At 37.5% G+C, this 22,237-nt stretch overlaps 1 protein-coding gene across 1 annotated transcript in view; it reads right to left on the bottom strand.

The window, feature by feature from the left end:
• PGM5 (phosphoglucomutase 5) overlaps positions 1-22,237 on the bottom strand; it is a 190,606-nt gene that overhangs the window by 57,615 nt on the left and 110,754 nt on the right. The window contains exon 7 of the mRNA XM_036991097.2: positions 10,642-10,757. Coding sequence (XP_036846992.1) covers positions 10,642-10,757 — 116 coding nt within the window. The remainder of the gene's footprint in view (positions 1-10,641; positions 10,758-22,237) is intronic.

Raw genomic sequence — 22,237 nt, 5'->3', positions numbered from 1 at the left:
AGATTCAAAAAGACATATGTACCCCTATGTTTAGGGATGGAAATGGCAGCACTATTTACAATAGCCAAGATATGGAAGCAACCTAAGTGTCTATCAGTAGGTGAATGGATAAAGAAGATATGGTACATATACACAATGGACTACTATTCAGCCATAAGAAAGAAACGAATCCTATCATTTGCAAAGACATTGATAGAGCTAGAGAGTATTCTGCTCAGTGAAATAAGTCAGGCAGGGAAAGACAAATACCAAATGATTTCCCTCATTTGTGGAGTATAACAATGGAGCAAAACTGAAGGAACAAAACAGCAGCAGACTCGAGAAAACCCAAGAATGGACTAACAGTTTCCAAAGGGAAAGGGACTGAGGGGGGTGGGGTGGGAAGGGAGGGAGAAGGGGAATAAGGATCATTACAATTAGCACACATAATGGGGTGGGAGGGCACAGGGAAGACAGTATAGCACAGAGAAGACAAGTAGTGACTCTATAGCATCTTACTACACTGATGGACAGTGACTATAATGGGGTATATGATGGGGACTTGATAATGAGGGGAATCTGGTAACTACAATGTTAGTCATGTGATTGTATATTAAAGATACCAAGAAAAAAAAACTGAAGGAACAAAATTGCAGCAGACTCACATACTCCAAGAAGGGATTAGCAGTTACCAAAGGGGAGGGGTGGGGGAGGGTAGGTGGGGAGAGAGGAAGAAGGGATTGTGGGGTATCATGATTACTGCACATGTTGTGTGTGAGGTCAAGGAGAAGACAGTGTAGCACTGAGAAGAGAAGTAGGGACTCTGTGACACCTTACTACACTGATGGACAGTGACTGCAGTGGGGTATGGGGAGGGACTTGATAATAAGGGAGAATGTAATAACCACATTGTTTTTCTTGTGAAACCTTTATAGAAGTGTATATAATGATAACTTAATAAAAAAATAATAAATAAATAAGAGATAGTGAAACCTATTCAATATTTGTTCAACAGCACTGTTTTGCACTCAATCCTGAATTAAGATGTACATAGTTATATCTGAACAACAAATGAAGGAAGATGAATGGCCCTGAAAGTGTTATAAACTGTATAACTATTAGGGGAAATAAAATTTTCATTCACAAATAACTGGAGAATAAATAAATAATATAAACCATGAGACAACAGAGCACAGAATGTCTGTTCTCAAGCCTGTTAGAATTTGGCATAAATAAAAATCACTAAAGCTGGAACATAGCATGCTGCTGAATAGGGCTATTTACAGGTAATTGTCAGCAACACCCCACACATGGAAGAAATTAATAAAATAAATGACAAATACTTAACAGTGTTTAAAATTTTAAATCTGTTCACTAACACAGGTTTTAGGAAGGAGTCTTCCTAGAAGCTTTGTTAGCTATTACTTTGTGCAGATAATTACATGATTGAAAATATCAAAACTTTATTTTTAAATTTCATATAATTCTGATTTTACTGTAATTCATAACATCTCTCCTCACCTCCTTCCAACTGGTCTATATTTGTGTGGCTTTTTTTTATGAATCTTCCCAAATCCTGGGACTAGTAAAACCCAGATCGCTAAAAATATGTCTATTTGAAGAATGATAAAAATAAAACCAATAATGCTAAGAAGAAATGCCAAAATGGAAATTGTTTCTTCCTTCCTTCTATGTATCTACCTTCTATCCATATTTTCAGCTTTCCTTCCATCTTGCCTTTCTTTTCTACATTCCTTCCTTCCATCCATTCTTCTATACCTCTATCCTATAAGCACTTACTCAAGGCCTGCTATATATCATAGAAATAGAACTGAACAAGATAGACATGGCCCCTGTCCTCAGGACATTTACAATTTCTGCATGGCAAGCAGAGGGATTCAGCTAATCTAAAAAAGACTAAGAAGATACTTGAGATATCCTGTGACATGGAATATGCACATACTCTGGACTTCTTACTTTTGTGCTAGAGATGGGGCAGGTGTAAAAATAGCAACTTCAAGAGCACCAGCCTGTACTTTAGAGTATACAGGGAAAAAGTTGATGTGACAATGACAAATAAGTAGTGCCAGGAAGCCTGGATGTAATTCCAAATTTTCAGAAAGAGATGGATATATAAAAAAGGCTTAGCAATGCCCTGGCACACACTAAATGCTCATTTAAAAAGATAAGTATTACCAAAGAAGAAATTCAAGTCACCAACAGGCACATGTAAAGAGGCTCTACATTGCTAATTATCAGGGAAATGCAAATTAAAACCACAATGAGACATCACCCCACACCAGTTAGGATGGCCAACATCCAAAAAGACAAGGAACAACAAATGCTGGTGAGGATGCAGAGAAAGGGCAACCCTCCTACACTGTTGGTGGGAATGTAAATCAGTTCAACCATTGTGGAAAGCAAATATGGAGGTTTGCCAAAAAAACTAAAAATAGAAACACCATTTGACCCAGGAATTCCACTCCTAGGAATTTACCCAAAGAAAACAAGATCCCAGATTCAAAAAGACTTTATGTGCCCCTATGCTTATCACAGCACTGTTCACAATAGCCATGATATGGAAGCAACCTAAGTGTTCATCAGTAGATGAATGAATGAAGAAAACGTGGTACATATACACAATGGAATATTATTCAGCCATAAGAAAAAAACAAATCCTACCATTTGCAACAACATGGATGGAGCCAGAGGTTATTATGCTCAGTGAAATAAGGCAGGTGGAGAAAGAGAAGTACCAAATGATTTCATACATTTGTGGAGTATAACAACAAAGCAAAACTGAAGGACAAAACAGCAGAAGACACACAGACTCCAAGAAGGGACTAGCGGTTACCAAACGAAAGGGTTGGGGAGGGTGGGTTGGGAGGGAGGCAGAAGGGGATTTAGGGGCATTATGATCTGCACACATAATGTAGGGGTGTCACCAGGAAGAGAGCACAGAGAAGACAAGTAGTGACTCTATGGCATCTTACTACACTGATGGACAGTGCAATGGGGGAAGGGGGCTCAATAATATGGGGGGAGGGCTCGATAATATGGTGAGTGTAGTAACCACAATGTTGCTCATATGAAACCTTCATAAGATTGTATATCAATTATCAATGATACTTTAATAAAAAATAAAAATATAACTATTATTATGAAAACTCAACAGAGAGCAGTTTCTTGAAACAATAAACATTATTGTATTGCCTGATTTTATTTGACAAATATATATGGCCATTGACATAGACATTCAAAAATATACAAGTAGTATTAATACTCAAGATGATGGTCAACCTTGGAGCACTTCCAGGCTTTTAGAAATAGAACAATTCTTCAGTATTATGGTATAAACTCTGGGCTGTGACAATTCATACACTCCCTAAATGGTATGACTTCATAGAACACATCATCATTTCTTAGAAAACAGTCATGGACACTGTATGCCAAAAAACCTCAAAGTTTTTGGTTTTTTAGCTCTTAGGTTTACTATTTTAGTACATCTCTTTTCATGTATGGGAACAAGTCCAGTTTCCTTTAAATTTAGAACTTTAGAAAAGTAGCCAGAATGCCATTTAGATGAACAGTTTTTGTCTACTTAAATCTAAAGATTTATAAAACCTTCTTTCTCTCTGTAAAGCAGTTTCCAAGGCCCTTCCCAGAAGTGGGTGAATGCCTGCTCCTAGCACAAAAGATGATTTGGCTTCTTATATGACCTTAGTTCTTTAACACAGCAATAAATACAGGGTTTCCTATTGTCCAGGACCTGGACCTTTCCATAGGAGAAAGCCTGAACTCTGATCCTTTCACCAGCTTGTTACCCTGGAAAGTTCTGGGAGCTCAAGAAGTCAGCAAGGGAAATTTCCATTCAGGATATAGCCTACTCATCTTGGAAAAAAGGTTTGGCCTTCTTGAACCTGAGACAGATCCATATTTTCAAGGTTTCTTGGCAATCAACTATGCATTCCTAGTAGCTACACAACTCCATGCCCCAGAGACACTAAAAAGGGCCTCCGCTTGAAAAAGCTTGGATATATTTTAGAAGCATCTCCCTGTCTCAGGTCTAAAACCTCTCTATGGCTCTATTTTCTCCTCTTTTAATTAGTTCGTTTCACTCTGAAAAACCATATCCCAAGGTAGATACGGAGCTCCTATAATCAGCTGACATTTATAGGTTGGAACTGAGAGTCAGAGAGGCCACATGGTGAGGATCTTATAACTGTCAGCCTCACATTCCCAGGCCCTGAGACCACCTGGACCAGACCTGATGTGGCATTTCACACACACTCTACTATTTCTTTGGGAAATTATCCCAAAGATAATTCCTTTGGGAACCATAATATAGCCTTGAAATGCTGTCATTATGAACAGCTGAAGTGTTTTTACTGCAATCTGTTTTAGCATGACCATAAATAAAAAATAAAAAATACTGGTTATCACTGGAAAATGTTACTACTCCTGACTATACATGAGAATCACACAAGGATACTATTTAAAATGCAGATTCTCAGGCTCTACCCTCCCAGGGATTCCAAATAAGGATTGGACAGAATATCTGTGTTTTTAGCAAGCTTTCCAGGCAATTTTGATATAACCAGCTCAGTATCTCTCCAAGAACTGGCATTAATAAAGCCCAGTACAAGAGCAGGATGAAGCCTCTTTCTTTTTCCAAGACTAAGTGGTCCAATTCCTCAAGCCTTCAATAGTCATTTACTGCTGAGTGCTTGGGAGATGAAATTACTCCTTGCTTTCATCAGAAAGACTGATCAGCAGAGTGGAAAGCAGTATACACCACATGGCAGGAGACCTGTCTTTCGGTTCAACCCTAATTTAATTCAGGTGGAGGCCTTCTCCAAGCTCTGAGGACCTGGGTAAGTCCTGTAACTACTTCTTGGTCTGGAGTTTTGTTTGTCAAATCTGGCTAATGTCACCCGAACCCAAAGGATATGGAGGAGGCAATACCTTTAGGGCTCTATATGTTGAAAAATTTCTTATGTTCCTTGAAAGGAATATGATAGACAAATATAACATTGAGATATATTAAAATTTCCTTCTAGCCCAACCTACATGTTGCAATCAGCATTACTGGCTGAAAGCAAAGTTTGCTGAAAAGTGTCTGTAAGCACACTTCCCTCCTGTGCAGACCAGGGTTTACTATTTCCAGTTGAGTTAAGTCAACATCTAAGCTGGGCAGTCAAAGGGCTTTAAAAGGGGTCCCTCCTCACTCGTACTTCCAGTACTGTTTCTCGACACTCGCTCCTCTACATTATATTCTAGAAGTCAGCAAACTTCAACCCATGGGCCAAATTTGGACTTAGGCCTGTTTTTGTAAGTAGATTTTTATAGGAACACAGCTATACTCCTTTGTTTATGTATTGTCTATGACTGCTTTTGTGCTACAGTGGCAGGGTTGCTTAACTGTGAAAGAGACCATACATAGCCTCTTAGACTGCAAAGCCTAAAATATTTACTATCTGACCCTTCACAGAAAGTTTGCTGACTCCTTCTATAGATCAGTCTTAATCAGACGTTTTTGACCATTATCCACTACATACATTTTATAATGAGACTTAGTATACACATAGATACCTGTGTGCATATTTACAAATACATGTTTCTCAAAATAACGTTTACCTTCACTCAATGTAATGCTTTCTGATAGTTTAGTCTATTAATTTTTTTAAAAAGTTGTTTATGACATAGAAATCTCATAACTCCAAATAAGTCTTGAGTCATATTTGGAAAACTGTTTAAGAAAAATTCAATAACTACTTATAACGCATGCTCTCTCACCTCTCTTCCTTTCTTCACATTGCTTCCTCCATCTGACAAGGCCCTGTCCTTTCATCTCTATGTACATAAATATTTCCCATTCTTTAAGAACTAGCCCAATTTCCATCTCTTCCATGAAGTCTTCTTTGAACCTCCAGTCCCAAAGCATTTTCTCCTTTTTCTATCTCCTATAGTATTTTTTCTATTCCACTGTTGTGGAACTTTAATGTTCAAACACTCACCTGTGCATCTTTCTAATTACATATCCTAAAGATCTTGAGTCTTAAGGATATGGTATTACTCATTTTGTATTCCACTGAATGGTAATTCAGTACAGTGCCTTGTCCTATGTAGGTACTGAATAAATGTTTATTAATTTGAAAAAAATTATTAGTAAGTGTGTAATATGGTATAAACATGTAATATTTTATCTCTTCATTTTAAAGACTATAAATATATGGTATACTGCATGCACTCAATAAGTGCTTATAAAGATAGAGAGGAAGGGATAACCTGGACTTACCAGCTTCCATTCCCATTTCTAGATTTATGTTATTTTTAACTAGCCACAGGCAGAATTATTATCATAGACAATATATAATCCCTGAGTTTTGGAGTCACAATCACTGGTTTACACAAACGAAAATGCCAAAGAGGAAGAAAACTAATATATTTGTTAGGGCCTCAACAAAGAAAAGGCATCATAGGTTTGACTGTCTGAAGCAGAGCTGCCATCTGGGTTCAAGCAGTAGTGATTGAGAGAGCTTGATATGGTTTCTCTTTTTCCATGGAAGCAAAGAAGCATTCCATCCTTCCTAGACCACCAATGGTAATGTGGCTAGGGTCTAACTGATTTTGGTTAAGAGAAGAAAAGTCCTCATGAGATAATTCCTTTAAGAACCATAATATAGCCTTGAAATGCTGTCATTATGAACAGCTGAAGTGTTTTTACTGCAATCTATTTTAGCATGACCAACTAGGATTTATTCTTGGGAATTCAAGGATGGTTTTCTATTAGCAAATGAAACATATTTTACTACATTATCATAATAATGGAGAAAAAACATTTTTATATCACTAGATTCTGAAAGGGCACCTGATAAATCCAGCAGCCATTTGTAATAAGACTAAGTAAAATGACCTGCAAAGGAGAATGCCTGAACTCTGATCCTATCACCAGCTTGTTCTCAATATCAAAAAGCAATCATCAAAATAAATGGTAAAATACTGAATCCATTCCCATTAAAAATCATGAACCACCACAATTATTATTTAATATTATTTTGAAGACTATAGCTAATGCAATAGAATATGAAATAAAGAGTACTAGAACAGAAAGCACAAATAAATCTTTAAGTCATAGGTTATATGACTGTATACCTAAAATAATCCCAAGAGAATATCATTTTTAGAAAAGAAAATTAATATAAAATGTGCTAAGGTGGTTGTAAACCAGAGGAAAGGCATATCCATCACAGCTTCTCTTTATATGAGCACTAAACAAATTAGAAATAAAAATGAGGACATCAACATTAAAATCAAAACTGTTAAAAGCACTATAGGACATATGACCCTGTTTTTGCAATGAATAAATTAGAAAGAGAAAATGTGGAAGGGAGAAATTAAGGATAAAAGATACTTAAGAAGATATCAACCAATTAGAATGTCAGATCTTTTGGATCCCAATTGAAAAAAAGCTATTAAAGGTGGGTGGGCAATGAGAATAGGAGAAATTTTTTTAAATTACATTGGAGTTCCACTTCTGCACTTCTGTTTAGGATATGGAAATATTCAAAAGAATGTCACTCCCATCCCAGTAATGAGAAAAGTCTACGAAACCTACAAAATCTTAACTTTTCTTGAACTCATTAGAGATCTGATGTCACGAGCAATAAAACAAATTCCAAAGAGTGGCAAGCCCCTCCAAAGAAAAACAGGACACAGAACTATCTCAGCTGTGGCAGAACACAGGAAAAAGAAGATGCTTCCATAATAGTGAATAAGGATTCACATCAGAGTTTAAAAAACTCTCAAAGACTGAGAATAGGCTATCATGTTGGTTTAAAATTGTCTGGAGTCCCAAATAAAGGGACATACTTCCGAGTTCTTTCCCAAGGCCTCCACTGGGTGCTCATAAGAATGACTGGAAACAGAGAGGGAGACTTAGTGATGCTGACATGCAGAAGTTGATCAGCTGCTACTGAGAGACAAGCACGAAGCTGTTCCAGTTCCCCAAACCTTTCTTCTATGGGAAATAAAAGCCTTAGGCTCCTGGATATAAGAGCTGCAAACATTTTCCTCCCAAGGGCCCAGACAAAGATCCATGGCTACTTGAATAAGGATTGAAGTAAAAACCCTCTGCTCCTGGAGAAAGGGTAGGAAACCTTATTGGGCCCAGAATCCTACACCAATACTAAGCAGAGGTCTGCGGCCACTGAGGAAGGATCAAACACCTGGTGATAGAAGCCTGTTTTGTATCACAAAAATGCAGTAACTGCTAAAAGCTGCAGATGAAACAGAAACAATGAAAAATCTCCAGCATCCCATCCTCATTTTTGACACACCATAAAAATATTCCATGTCTGGGAGAAGTTGAGGCTTGTGGTACACTACAGATTGTAACAGAAACAATAATATCCAAATCCAGCTCAACTCTTGACTAGATTAATTTAAACTTGCACACTAATGGCCTGATAGAAGAAGTGTGCTCATTTCTGAGTATAAATATTTACCTGAATCTCTACTATTCTTATACAGACACTATTCGGCATTAGAGATAAATACCATATGATTTTACTTATATGTGGAATATAAACAAAACAGAGCAAAACACTAAAAAACCAGAAATAGAGTTATACATACTGAGAAGTAAGTGACAAGAGGAGGAGCTGGAGTGGGTGGATGAAGTAGGTGAAGGGGATAAATAAGCACAAAATCTCAATCATACATAAAGTAGTCACAGGGATGAAAGTGGAGCATAGAGAATATAGTCAATAGTTCTGTAACATTTTATATTGACAATAACTACACTACTTGGGGTGAGCACTGAACAATGTATACTACTGTCAAATCACTGTGTTGTATACTTGAAACAAATATAATATTGTACATGAACTATTCTTCAATTAAAAAAAAAACAAAACTGTGAAGGCACTATACTAGCCCAGGAGTAATTTTGAGCAGGCCAGTTTGCTTCAATATGTGATCTAGTAAGTGACTTTTAGAGCTATTTGGGAAATGGAAAAGCAGTTTTCTCCAAATTTCCCAGAATTTGAACTGAAAGAAGAGTGGCTGCTTGAGAACATATCAGAAGATGTAAATGTTTAAGACCTTGAAGTATTTGATTTTGTGACCATAGTTCTATTCTGATAGTGATAAAAATGGAGTTAGGCCTTATTTACCAACAGCTTTTGACACCAGTAACAATTGACAGTGTTCCCAAGAACAAATTGTTCTAACATGGGTCTTCATGTTCAAAAGAACTCCTCACAAATACTATTTATGAGCTGCACTTTTTCTGTGTTTTGTACAAATTATAACCACAGGTTACCATATTTCATTTTTTGTTTGAAAACTACATGTATGTTAGTGAAAACATTAAGGTAAATAATTAAATGGGAGACTTTAAAATATTTAGTACCTGTCCCTATAAATGGAAATGCCTGGCTTACTGCTAGTAAGTTGAAAATGTAACTTGTAGTTAATCTCAAAAAAAAAGAAAAAAAGAAAGCAAGGAAGAGTAAATCATTGCTTCACCAAAATATACAGAGTTAGAGACGAACCAGATAATGGAACTATCAGACAGGGAGTTTAAAATAATTATGATTATGTTAAGTGAGCTAATGGAAAAAATAAACAATATATATAAACAGATGAAAAATTTTATCAGATTAATGAAAATTATAAAAAAGAGCCAACAAGAATAGCAAGAAATAAAAAGTACAGTATCAGAGATGAAGAACTCCTTCCCAAGGCTCATGAGCAGACGGACACAGCTAAGGAATTAATGACTTAAAGATATGCCAATAGAGATGATCTAAAGGAAACACAAAAGGAAAAGAGTAAACAAAACCAAACAGTACATATAAGAGCTCTGAGACAACACATGCTCACAAGTCATCTAATATATGTATAATTGGAGTTCCTGAAAGAGAAGAGAGAGGATAGGGAAGAAGAAATACATGAAAAGATAACAGCTGAGAATTTTCTAAAATTAATGAAAAACAAACAACAGATCCAAGAATCCCAGAGAACTCCAAGCAGAGTTTTAAAAAAAACCCCAGACACTTTATAATTAAATTGTTGAAAATGAAAGATAAAAGAAAATACTGAAGACAAGCTAGAGGCAGGTGTTGGGGGGAATTTCAATACCAAGGAACAGAGATAAAAATTAGAGCTGACTTCTTGAAAACTATGCAAGCTTGAAGACAATGGAGTGACATCTTTAAAATACTGAAAGAAAGTATTTTTTAACACTTTAGGTGTGATAATGGTACTGTGGTCACATATTTTTCTCTATAGCCCTTATACTTTGAAGATTCATTCTAGAGATTGCTTCACAATAATCAGGGTAGGAACAAAGCAAGACTGACCATGAGCTGATGATAGTTGAAACTAGGTGATAGGCACATGGGAACTCAATATGATATTCTCTCTACTGTTAAAATTTTTTAAATTATTATAATACAAGAAATTTAAAAAGCGGGCAGAAGAGGTGAGTGTATCATAGCACATATCTCATCATGTTTCTTGGGTTTCTGTGGGGGTTTTCTGCTTCTAATTAGCTTTTCCTCCAGCTTGTGATTCACAATGGGCTCACAGGTCTCCAGGCTGGAATCAGAGTGCTACAGACACCATTCCCTATTCTATCAACCCAGCAAAGCCTACCTGTGCCAAAGCTCTCTTCTCCACAAAGAGAGCACCGTCCTGAGTCCATCAGGTTTGAGAAAAATCTCCATCCAGCTGGGGTCTCATATACAGGGACTTTCATTGATTTGGCCACTCTGAAAAATAAAATTTGAGGCAAAGTCAGTTCATTTATTTCCTTTCCTTTCTTTTCTCAGCACAGAAGGATGTCTTTAGGATCTATTAGTTAAATGACTAGATTTCAACATCCTGAATAATGTTGATTTTCCAGGATGCTGAGCCATAAAATAGAGAATTCATTCCAATGGTTCTCAATCTTGATTTCCCCATAATAGAGAAAATATTAAATTAATATATAGATATTCTCACATTTGTGTTTCCTTTCTATAAGTGTCCCTTTATCTTTGTGGTAAGGTCCTACTTGGGGACGTCCAAATATAAATTAAGATGGTATTTGAGTATAAATAATTTGGAGTTTTGTTTGAAAGTCTCTACTAAAGATAAATATATACATGTCCTATGAACCAGCAATTCAATTTCTAGAAATTACTACTGATATATGATGGGTCCCCCAACAAATCCTCCCCTAACTGAAGCTTTACCCCAAGAATGCATGTACACATGCACACACATATTTTAGGATTTTTAGGAGTGGAATATCATTCTACCATCTGCTAGGACTGTTGGCTGAAAGCTCACAGATGTAGCCCCCACTCTTGGCCTACATGAGATGTCTCACTCAAAATCAAGCTCCCTTCCCTGGGTCAATCCATATCCAATGACTGGTAAATGAGGAATGTATAAAGGTCTAGCCTCCTTTTCCCCACTGGCACAACTCTGTAGGGACATTTCCACTCCAGAGTTCCCAAAAGGTTGGCTGAGGTCTTTTTTTGACTGCATTGCATTCCAGCTTCTCCCTCTCGGTCCAACCCTCCTTCTTCACTCCTCCATAGGTATTGATCTTGAAGGCAACTTTGATCTTGAGAGCAGAAAGGAATACATTCCTCCAAGAAACTCTCTCTCAGATCTGCTTTGCAGGGAACCCAATATGTGACATTACTCAACAGAGTGTGTACACAAAATTTTATAAGAATGATCATAGAACCACAACTGTAATAACTGAAACAACCCAAATGTCCATCAAAGCAGAACGGAGGAATGATTTGTGGTATATAATTGAATACTATAAATTTCACTGAACAAACTATTGCCACATGCAACAACTTGAATGAATCTCAAAAACACAGTATCAAGTAAAGGAAACAAATAACAATAGAATATATATTGTATTGATCCATCTAGACAAAATTCAAAAACACCTAAAACTATGAACCCTTTCAAAATTCAGGCTCAGAGTATCAAAAAGGTCATGTTTGTTTGATGTCTTACAGAGGGAAGAGGCAAAGCTAGAATTTGGACCCAAGTCTGCTTAATTTCTGCTCATATTCCATTTTACTATGCCATGCTATTTCTTCAAATGTTTTAGGGCATCAACAAGTATATAGATCTCAAAGCATACTGGGGAGTGAGCTGGTACCACAGGCACTGGCCTGAATCATTTCATTTTTCTCACAAAAAGAAAAGAAAATCACATGCCTGCCACTAGCAAGGTTTAGTTCTTTAAAGGAAGTGCAGAAGGAGACCATGCTGAGGAACCCGGGAAGTGTCTTGATGAAGAGGAAGAGACAGATGCACACAGGACAATGGACACAACATAATCATTTCTTTATTTTAGTTGCTTTGTTTTGTGGCCAGCTAAAGGAAAAAAATAACTAAAATCTCTTGCCACAGAATGAATGCCTCCCTTTCCATAAAACCTAAAATATAATTAATGTGCTCAGGATCTTGAAAAAGTATGGGCTAAGTCTCTTTCAAGTTTGCTTTGAGAAAAAGTACCTTTAAGTGTTTGGGTATTACATCAAAGATTCTGTGTTCTCTTTTTCAGTGGTCTAAGAAAGATATACAATCATGCTCACATCCTGGTATGAACAATTAAACAAATCCTCCCCAAACTGTAGAGCAGAGGTAATTTTCAGAGCTATTAATTTCATAGTCAGAAGCTCAAGGAAGGAGGGCTAACAACAAAAGCTTTCCAGGGGCAGCATAGAGTAAAGCCTGGGTCAAAACTAATACAGTAAATATGAATGCATATGACTACCAAATAGAATGTACAACATGGGGCAGAGGTGAGGGTGAAAGAGAGGTAGAGGGTGTGAGGTGTATTTTCTGGCCAAAACATTCTTGTAGGTTCAAAGCCAAGTTGGCAGATGTGAAGGGAGGGGAAAGGATTTCCCCAGTTCCCACCCATCCCAATTAATCACTGTCAGGAGGTCATCAGGCCGAAGGCTGAGGCGGGATTTAAAGGACCGGATATTTTTATAGCTATGAGCCACAGTTGCAGCTATGCAAGCTAAGATAACAATATGGGCAATTAAATATTGGGATCCTAAGCATGAGTTGATTGTGTCCTAGAGTCAAAAAGGAATTCCCCTCCCTCCTCCCTCCACTGGACTTGGGATTCATCCCAAACACAGCATTCATCAGATACCATGCTCAAGACTGGTTTTTGGCAGGAGGCCCCTGCAGAGTCTCTGAAAGCTCAAAATGAAGTCGCTCATACTGAGGGTCTGGTACACACAGCTCAAAATGAAGTGCTCATGCTGAGGGGCTATTCTCGTCTCTCTGACTGCTGCCACCATGTGTTGGAGACAAACATAATTCACTTTCTAGGAAAGGCAAGAATGAAAGAAAAGAAAGAAAATGAATCTGGGTGACAATTTTCCTGTGAGTGAGAATGAGCCCTGGGAGCCAAAAAAATGTGGTGGCTAAAAGCACCTCAGTGTAGATTTAAGACCTCTGAAACTACAACTTCAGGTTCAGAAGAGCCTCAACATATCTTTTCAAGTTTCTCCCATGACAGAGAATGCTCCTGAAAAACTAGACCATCTCTTACTGAATTTTTTGCGGCTGTTTTTTACTTCTGAGTCCTTCTTCATGCTTTTCATTTTACCTGGATTAATCCTCCTTTCCAATTTCCATCAAAGTACTTCATGTCGCTTTGAGACCTATCTTAGATGCCTTGCCATCATGAAGCCTGTGGCAAAGGCAGCTAGACAGCCTGTCTCCTGCCCTGGACTCTCAGCGGGACTACACTCCCAAACTCCCTTACAGTTAGCTGTGGCCATGGGGTAGAGTTTCTGGCCAATGGAACTAAAGTAGAAATGATAAACCCTTTTAAAATCTGGCTACTAAAATTTCCTCTCCTCTATGTTCTTTCTCCTCCTGCCGGTTTAATGTGGACAAGCCCAACAATCCAGGAAGCTATGAATTGAAGATGTTGGACCCACAAGATGGAAGGATCTGAATGTCTTAATCACCATTTACAGCAGAATCAACTGCCAACCAGGAACACCTGTTTTTAACTTTTGATTACTGAGAAATAACGTTTTACTGTGTTTGTGCCATTATATGTTTTGGGATTAGTTTAGCAGCAGCATCGCCATTACCTTAATGAATACAATCCTTTCCTTACTACTGCAAGCGATCCAACATAACCCTTACCTACCTCTCACTTGGTATGGGTCTTTATGTTAACATTGGTACTGTATATGTTTTTACCTCCCTAACACTGCCTCCACACTCAGGCACTATCACCCTGTTAGAAGTTCTATGAGGGCAGACACCACATCTTTTGTGCCTTTATAGTTCTTCAATGTCTAGAATAACATAGTATCTTGTCAGACTTGCCCTCAATAACTTCTGTATGATTTCAGTTGACTGAATATCTGTTATTTAAGGACTGCTGCTGGATAGCAGGAGCAAAGTCTATTTTGTGGTCTTTCTTCCTTATAGTTTCCCAAAATTATAACTAAGTCATTTTTGTGTTTTTTATTATATTAATCATTTTCAGAAAAGAGATTTCCCCAGGTACTAATTAGTGAGGCTATCAAGTCGAGACAATGGCATTTCTTGGAAATAAGGATCTTAGAGAATTAGGGCAGTAACTAACTGAGAATCAAAAGTTGGAAGAGCAGGAGGACACGTTATTTCTATTTTATGACCAGTGTGGTGGTCACCTTGCCCTCATGGGATCAAACAAGATAATTAATACAACAGCATCCTAAAAGTGCCATAAAAGCTCACTACATGTAGGGGTGCTAGCATAACTAACTTTGTACCTCCCACAGCTGGCACAGTGAATGCCCATTGTAGGTATTCAACTACGTGTTAACCGATTATACAGTACTACATCATTGTGTGTGATGATACTCTACTGGAATATTAATGGTCATTAATGACTCTCTTTTAGCTTGTAAGAGAATATCTAAATAAACAACGACTGATTAGATCAAGGGCCAGAGGCACACCCAGCTGCTCTTGGAATCCTACTTCAAAAAAGTTGGAATCGATTTACAAGATCCAGGTCCCTCTTTCTTTGATTAATCTTCAAATGTTTACTCTTCAGAGTGAAACAGGGCTTACAGTTCTATTTTATACGCTGAACTCTTAGCCCCTTCTTAACAAGCCCCCAACTGTACAGACTAGGAGAAGATATTTCATCACATACATCCAACAAAAGGCATATATGCAGTTTACATTGAAAATTCCTATAAATCAATAGAAAAGAGACAAATAACCTTAAAAACATGGGCAGAAGTCTTGAACGTGCAGTTTTACTAAAGAGGATGTTCAAGTGACCAATTAGCATATGAAAAGATGCTCAACATCATTAGAGATCAGGGAACTGCAAATTGAAATCACAATGAGATTTCACCACATACCCACAAGACTAGCTGTAAAGAATGGTATTGGCAAGTGCTAGTGAAGATTTCTAACTGTCATGTATTGCTAAAGGAATGTAAATCAATACTGACTGTGGTGTATTTATTTATGCGATGTATTTATACAAAGGAATAGTATAGAACAGAGAAACGAACAAACTACCCTATATAGAACAATGTGAGTAAATCTCACAAACTTAACATTGAATGAAAGAAGTCAGACACAAAGGAATATATACTATATGATTATACATAGTTCAAAAATAGACAAAACTGATCATTGACTTTGGTCTTGGCAATGATTTTCTTGGCTATGACACTAAAAGCACAGGCAACAAAAGCAATAATAAACAAGTAGGACCACATAAACTAAAAAGTCACTGCACAGCAAAGGAAACAATCAACAAAATGAAAAGGCAACATATGGAATAGGAGAAAATATTTTCAAACCCTATATCCATTAATGGGCTAATATCCAGAATATTAGAAACTCTTACAACTCAATAGTAAGTAAATGAAAAATCCAACTTTAAAAGTTGGCAAAGGACCTGAATACATTTTTCCAAAGAATATGTACAAATGGCCAAATGATATATGAAGAGATCTCCACATCACTGATCATCAGGGAAATGCAAATAAAAAACATAATGAGATACCAACCTGACACCTGTGAGAATGCCTTAGTATCAGAAAGACAAGACATAAGAGCTGGCAAGGATGTGAAGAAAAAGGATCACTTGTGACCTGTTGGTGGGAATGTATATTGGTACACTCACTATGGAAAGCTGTATGTAATTTCTGCAAAACTTAAAAAAGAACTACCATATGATCAAGCTATCCCACTCCTGGGTATACACCCAAAGGAAACAAAAACAGGATGTCGAAGAGATATCTGCACTACCATGTTCAGGACATCATTATTCACAATAGCCAAGATATGTAAACACACATGAGTGGGTAAAGATGATGTGATACACACACACAATAAATATTACTCAGCCATAAAATAGAAGGAAATTCTGCCATCTGTGACAGCATGGGTGAACCAGGAGGGCATTCTGCTAAGTGAAATAAGCCAGGCAGAGAAAGACAAATTACTGCATGGTATCACTCATATGTGGAATCTAAAAAAAATAATAAAGTCTAATTCATAGGAATAGATAGTAGATTGGCGGTTGCTAGGGGCTAGGGATTACGGGAAATGGGGAAATGTTGATCAAAGGGAATAAACTTCCAGTTATGAGTAAGTTCTGAGGATCTATTATGGTGACTATAGTTAATAATACATATTATATACTTAAAATTTGCTGAGAGTAGTATTCTGACAAAAACAACAAAAACAAAAATCCAGTAACTATTTGAGGGGATGAATGTATTGATTAACTTGATTCTGGTAATCATTTCACAATGTATATGAATATCAAATCATCATGTTGTACATTTTAAATATATTACAATTTTATTTGTCAATTATAGCTCAATAAACCTAGGGAAAAACCCAACAGAGCTAATCACTGGTGGCAGAAGTTGGGACAGTGGTTACCTCTGGGGAGGAGGGAGGACGGAGTGATGGGCCTGGGGAGCAGGGAGCCTCAGTGCTGCTCCACTTCTCCATCTAGATGGGATCTGCATGGGTGTGTTCACTGTGTAACTGAGCTATGTATGAGGTATGCTTTTTCTTTATATACATTATATACTTCAGTTAAACATTATTTAAAAGAAAAAGCCCTCTGCAGTATTTATGACTAAGTTTGTATTAGCCACAATCCCAATAAATTACTGAAGATGGAGTTTAAGAGTATGCTGAATAAGCTGGTTAATGTCTAGAAGACATTTAACAAACTGCCGTCACTTAGTCCTTCGGTATTTTTACAACGATGAGTTTACTCCCAGATCCCTTCTTTGATGTCTGGCAGTACTGGCTGGAGGTGCCCTGAGGTAAAACGCTTATGTGAGTTTGCAATTTAAAAGCATTTTAAGACAGCCTATTCAACTCATAAATATGAATTAGGCAAAGTTCAACTAGGCCTTATTTTCTAATAGCAATCTTAAAGTCTACTTTTAAGCTAATCTTTTGGATGGAGCAGCTCACACATTCAGGTAAAATTAATATAATACATGAGATTGTCACAGTAATATGCCCACAGAAGTTTTCAACCATATACATAAACTTTAGCAGAGTTGCTTGCTCCTGAGACCCATAGCATCACAGCCTGCTCTAAATCTCAAGATTCATATCTTAAACATCACCTTCCTTCCCTGACTTATCAGGGAGGTTTTGAGGGGGAACTAAGATAGCACATAATGAAAAAAAAGTGCTCTACAAACTACAAAACATCATACAGAGTTACATTATCACTGCTTTTGGTATTGGATAATGTACTTAACCCAAAGCAAAATGGATATAGTATTTAAAGAATATTTACAAGAAAAAGCAAATGGTAACTGTCAGTCTCATGCTCCCTCTAAACTTCTACATTTTGGCCAATTATAAAGTAACTAAAAGTGGACCCCAAACCCAAGGGTCTTTTCTGCTTTATCTAGAAGCTTCTGCACTTTCATTTTAAGTAAGTGTTATGGGAGGAAATAGAATTCTCCAAATTAGATTTTTAATTTTGTTAGTAAACATAAGGCTGGAATATTTCTGAAGATTTTGACCTTAAAAAAAAAAAACTGGCTTTGGGAAGTTAACCAATTTAAGGGAAAAATATGTAAAATTTGAACAATCACAGGTTCACTCTTTTAAAACTAGTAAATAATCTTGAACACTATGTCTGGGAATTAACAAGTGTCTGTTTCATAACCTTGATGCTTGATCACATTGATGTAAACTGTTTCTGGTTCTAATCATCTTCTAGGAAGAAAAATTGTTAAAAGGCTAGGGCTGGCAAATTTTAAGCCCTGAGTGTTCAGCTAAAGTGAGAGATAGAGACAATTGTCAGCTGTCCTTCAGATTCCCATGAGACTGGTTCCCCAAGTAGGAAAAAATGAATCGTCTTCTTGGCTTTTGTTTTGCTTTGAAATTTGGGTTATGAAGATTACTTACTGAAGTTTAAAAAGAAGAGCCTATATAATACCCTTGGAAGATTTAGAGTCAATTCATTTATTTGTATAGAAAAAAAGTAGTAAGAACTAATGTGACAGCTCTAGCCCAGGAGATAACACATCTCACTAAACAAAGCTTCTCTTTCTTAAAACCTTTCCTTTTCTGGATTCAATTAGCATCTTTTCCTGGATGATAATTTAGAAATCTTATTGATTCTATGTCATAAACCAGGAAAGAAGAGACATCTGGACATTGGATGTTAAATGAATATACAGTGACTATAAGTGGGTACTCATTCTAAGGGAAGAATAAAGCCCAGAGAAAACTAGTATTTGTATAATGCTGCATCACCATTCTAAGGGTAATAACATGGGAAGAGGTGAACATTGAAATATCATGGCATTATCAGTTTTTTCCTAAACCAAACATATGTTCCTTACTCTGTTGTTTCATATTGGATTCTGTTTCAGCAATGCCACAGGGACCTCAGTGTTTGTCCCCAGTGTTCTATGAAAGTAATTCTGGCCCTACAGTGGTTGATTTAAACCTTTTCAGACTAAAATTTGACAGAGGAGTATTCGCAATCTATCCCCATGGGTTAAATAAACTAAAGTAAGGCTTTAGGGGTGGGGGAGAAGAAAAGAAAAATGAGCAGAATATTCCACATGGCAGGTCTGAATAGAAGGAAAAAAATGAGAAATGTAATCGCATTAAAATTTGTAAAAATTTCTTAGTCAAAGACAAAGAGGTAAGCCATAGATTGAGATATTTGCAATGCATAAAACTGAAGGATTAGTGGCCAAGTTAAATAAAGAAGTCCTATAAACCAGTATGAAAAACTCATCTGACAAGCAATTCACAGAGGAGGAAGATTAATCGGCCAACATGAAAATATACAGTAAACCAGGGAAATGAAAATTAAAACAACAGCCAGACATAATGTCACAGCCATCATGTAAAAAAAAAAAAAGAAAGAAAAAGAAAAAAATACGATAATACCAAATGTTGGTGGGAATATCTCAGGAAAATGGACCCAAACATTGATAGCAGGATTGTAAATTAGTACACTTCATAGAGGAATTTGAGAATTTTCAGATCATGCTCTATGACCTAACAAGATCACCCTTGGTATCTGTCTTAGAGAAACTGGTACACATGTGCACAGGAAACATGGTTCAAAGGTGTCTATTACAGCACTACTGGTATGAAAGAAAAAAACTAAATTAGAAGCAACCACGCTATCAGTAGAGAAATTGTCAAGCTATGGCTTTTTTTTTTTATACAGAGGCAAATCAACAGCCATGACTCAAGGGCTCCAATGTATAGAATGCAAAGGAGCCACAAAGGAGAAATTGTGTACTTCTGTTTTGCAATATTATCTTAGATCACTATTTTCTAATTATTAGTTCTCCTTGCAAAATTGAAACCCTAGTGGGATATCATTCCTTCTCTCTAATAACAGGTTTCAGATATTTGCAACTCAAGAATTAATGGAACTGAGTGACAAAAAACAACACAATCTGTTTCAGAGAACCAGCCAGAACCTGTCAGTGCCATCAGAGCCACAGAGGACTATGATCTCCACTGTCCCATACCTATGCCTCTGAAGGCAGAAGGCAAGTCCATGCACACTACCTGCAGGCATTTCCCAAGATTCTTAGTCAGTGCTTTCTACTTGCACGGAGAGACTCAAAACTTTCCTTTCGTTTATTTTTAATTAAGAGATGGTGCTTGTATTCATGGAATATGAGTATTTCCTCCTCCCTTTCTCCTGCTAAAGTATCTACCAACATCACAGAAAATTCACCAGTTAAGCATTTGGTTCTTAATTTTCAGCTCTCATTAGGGCTTTCCTGTTTCTTCAACACCAGAAGACAAAGAAACTTCAAACCCAAAGCAATCAAAATTTCAGGTGGAGATGCCTGAGCAGAGACACACAGTCCTTCAGGTTGCCTGGGGTTCCCCCTGGGACTGAGTGGCAGCAGCCCACACTGGTTTCAGAATACCATGGACTGAACAAGTCATTGCCCTGACATTTCACCCCATCAGTAAACTGACCTGTGGTTTAAGTGATTAGCCAGATTGCTGTTTCCTGAAAGCCAGGGTCAAGTCATCAGGCAACTATCTCTAAATGGGTTCTGAAAAAATAAACATCCATTGTGGGACACAGATGCAGCCACCCCACCTAAAAGGTAACACATATTCAAGAATGTACTTTTCCTTCCAGGATTTCCACCACCCATTACTCAAGATTGGATTTAATTTTATCAATAAGTACAAGGAAAGGTCATGCCACACTAATTGGGCTCAAACATTAATTAATTTGTTTTAAAAGCTTTTGGTTTAATGAGACACAGTTAAGGGAAAAAAAAACTTTTGAAAAAGTTGATGTCCTTTTGTGGGAAATGATTTTACAGCACAAAATAAAGCTGAGGAGACAGGAAGAAGGGTAGGCAAACATGTGTTGCCTGTGGAATCAAGTCCAAATACTTTTGCACAGATGAGAGGATGAACTCTGACTTCTGACTGCATGAGTCCCCACCTAGCTCCACCCCTCCTTAGCTGTGTGACCTTGGCCAAGTTACTGAAACTCATTAAGCCCAGCTCTTTCACCTGTGAAAGGGAGTAACAATAAATCTCCTTACTCAGGGAGGACTAAACTGGGTGATGTTTGGGAAGGCCTGAGCACCCAGAGCAGTGCATGGATACTTGCAGCAGCTGGCAGCGTGGTTACCACTGCAGCACTGCTTCCTGCCTCCCCCTCTATCCGCCTGCCATTGCAAACTACTGTTTTGATAGAGCCTCCTTAAAGCATCATGCAACTTCAGACCCTTGCACACATAGTTCAGTTAGGTGAGGATACTCTTTATACCAGTTAGAGTCCCAACAAAATAGATGACACACTCAAACTGAGTAATCTGAGGAGAGTTTAACACAGGAAGTATTTACACAAGTGTGAGCAATGGGGGGATGGAGCATCATGGATGTTACAGCACCCCGGGGCAAGTAACATCAGGACTAGCATTTCCCCACTCCCAAATTCATTCCTAGAATCCAGAGACAGAGCTGGGTGAAGAGAGAGCTGCCTGGCAGGAGCCCTGACCTTCAGAAGAGGCATACTGACAGTCTGCACATTCCTCTTACATGGGTATAAAATGTAATTTAGACTCTAGAACTAAGTTCTTCAAAAACAGTGGGAGCAAATACATGAGACCACTTGATAGTTCAGGATAAAATTAAGTTATGGTGGACGAATTTCCAAATGAAATTATATACAAAGGTTTGGCTGAAATTTTGGTAACCCTACTTCTAATTAAGTGTATGTTAGTTTGCCAAGTCTCGCGCTGTAAGTTCATTGTGAAAAGGAAGAAAATTCTGCTAAAACTGGCCTCTTTACCTTTGTGGCATATCTCAGAACTAAAGGCCCATTTCACTGTAAAACTTCTAAAAGAAGGTAGGGTACACATTTCTCATGTTTACAAGGAGCATCTTGTGGGGATGATGTTCCATTTAGCACATATTGGAAAACGTTGGTTAAGATGAATCAAGAAATATATTCTTTATATGACCATGGCAGGGATGTGCTTCAAAGAAATTTTCTCTTATCGAACACTTTTGAAGAGCAAGGGAGCAGGAATGTGTCAAATAGTCTTAAGTCACATTAAGGATTCTCCACACGATGCTTTTCCTGAAGAGGCTGAGAAGGAAGTTGGAAGGGCATCCCAGAGAAGCAGAGATATGTCCCTCCAGCTCCTAGATTGTAAGGAGCTCTGAGCTCAGCAGGCAGGGG

Source organism: Manis javanica, chromosome 2 (genome assembly GCF_040802235.1).
Source record: "Manis javanica isolate MJ-LG chromosome 2, MJ_LKY, whole genome shotgun sequence".
Classification (NCBI taxonomy): domain Eukaryota; kingdom Metazoa; phylum Chordata; class Mammalia; order Pholidota; family Manidae; genus Manis; species Manis javanica.
Note: the sequence above shows the minus strand (reverse complement) of the source record. Positions and strands in the feature narration are given on the sequence as shown.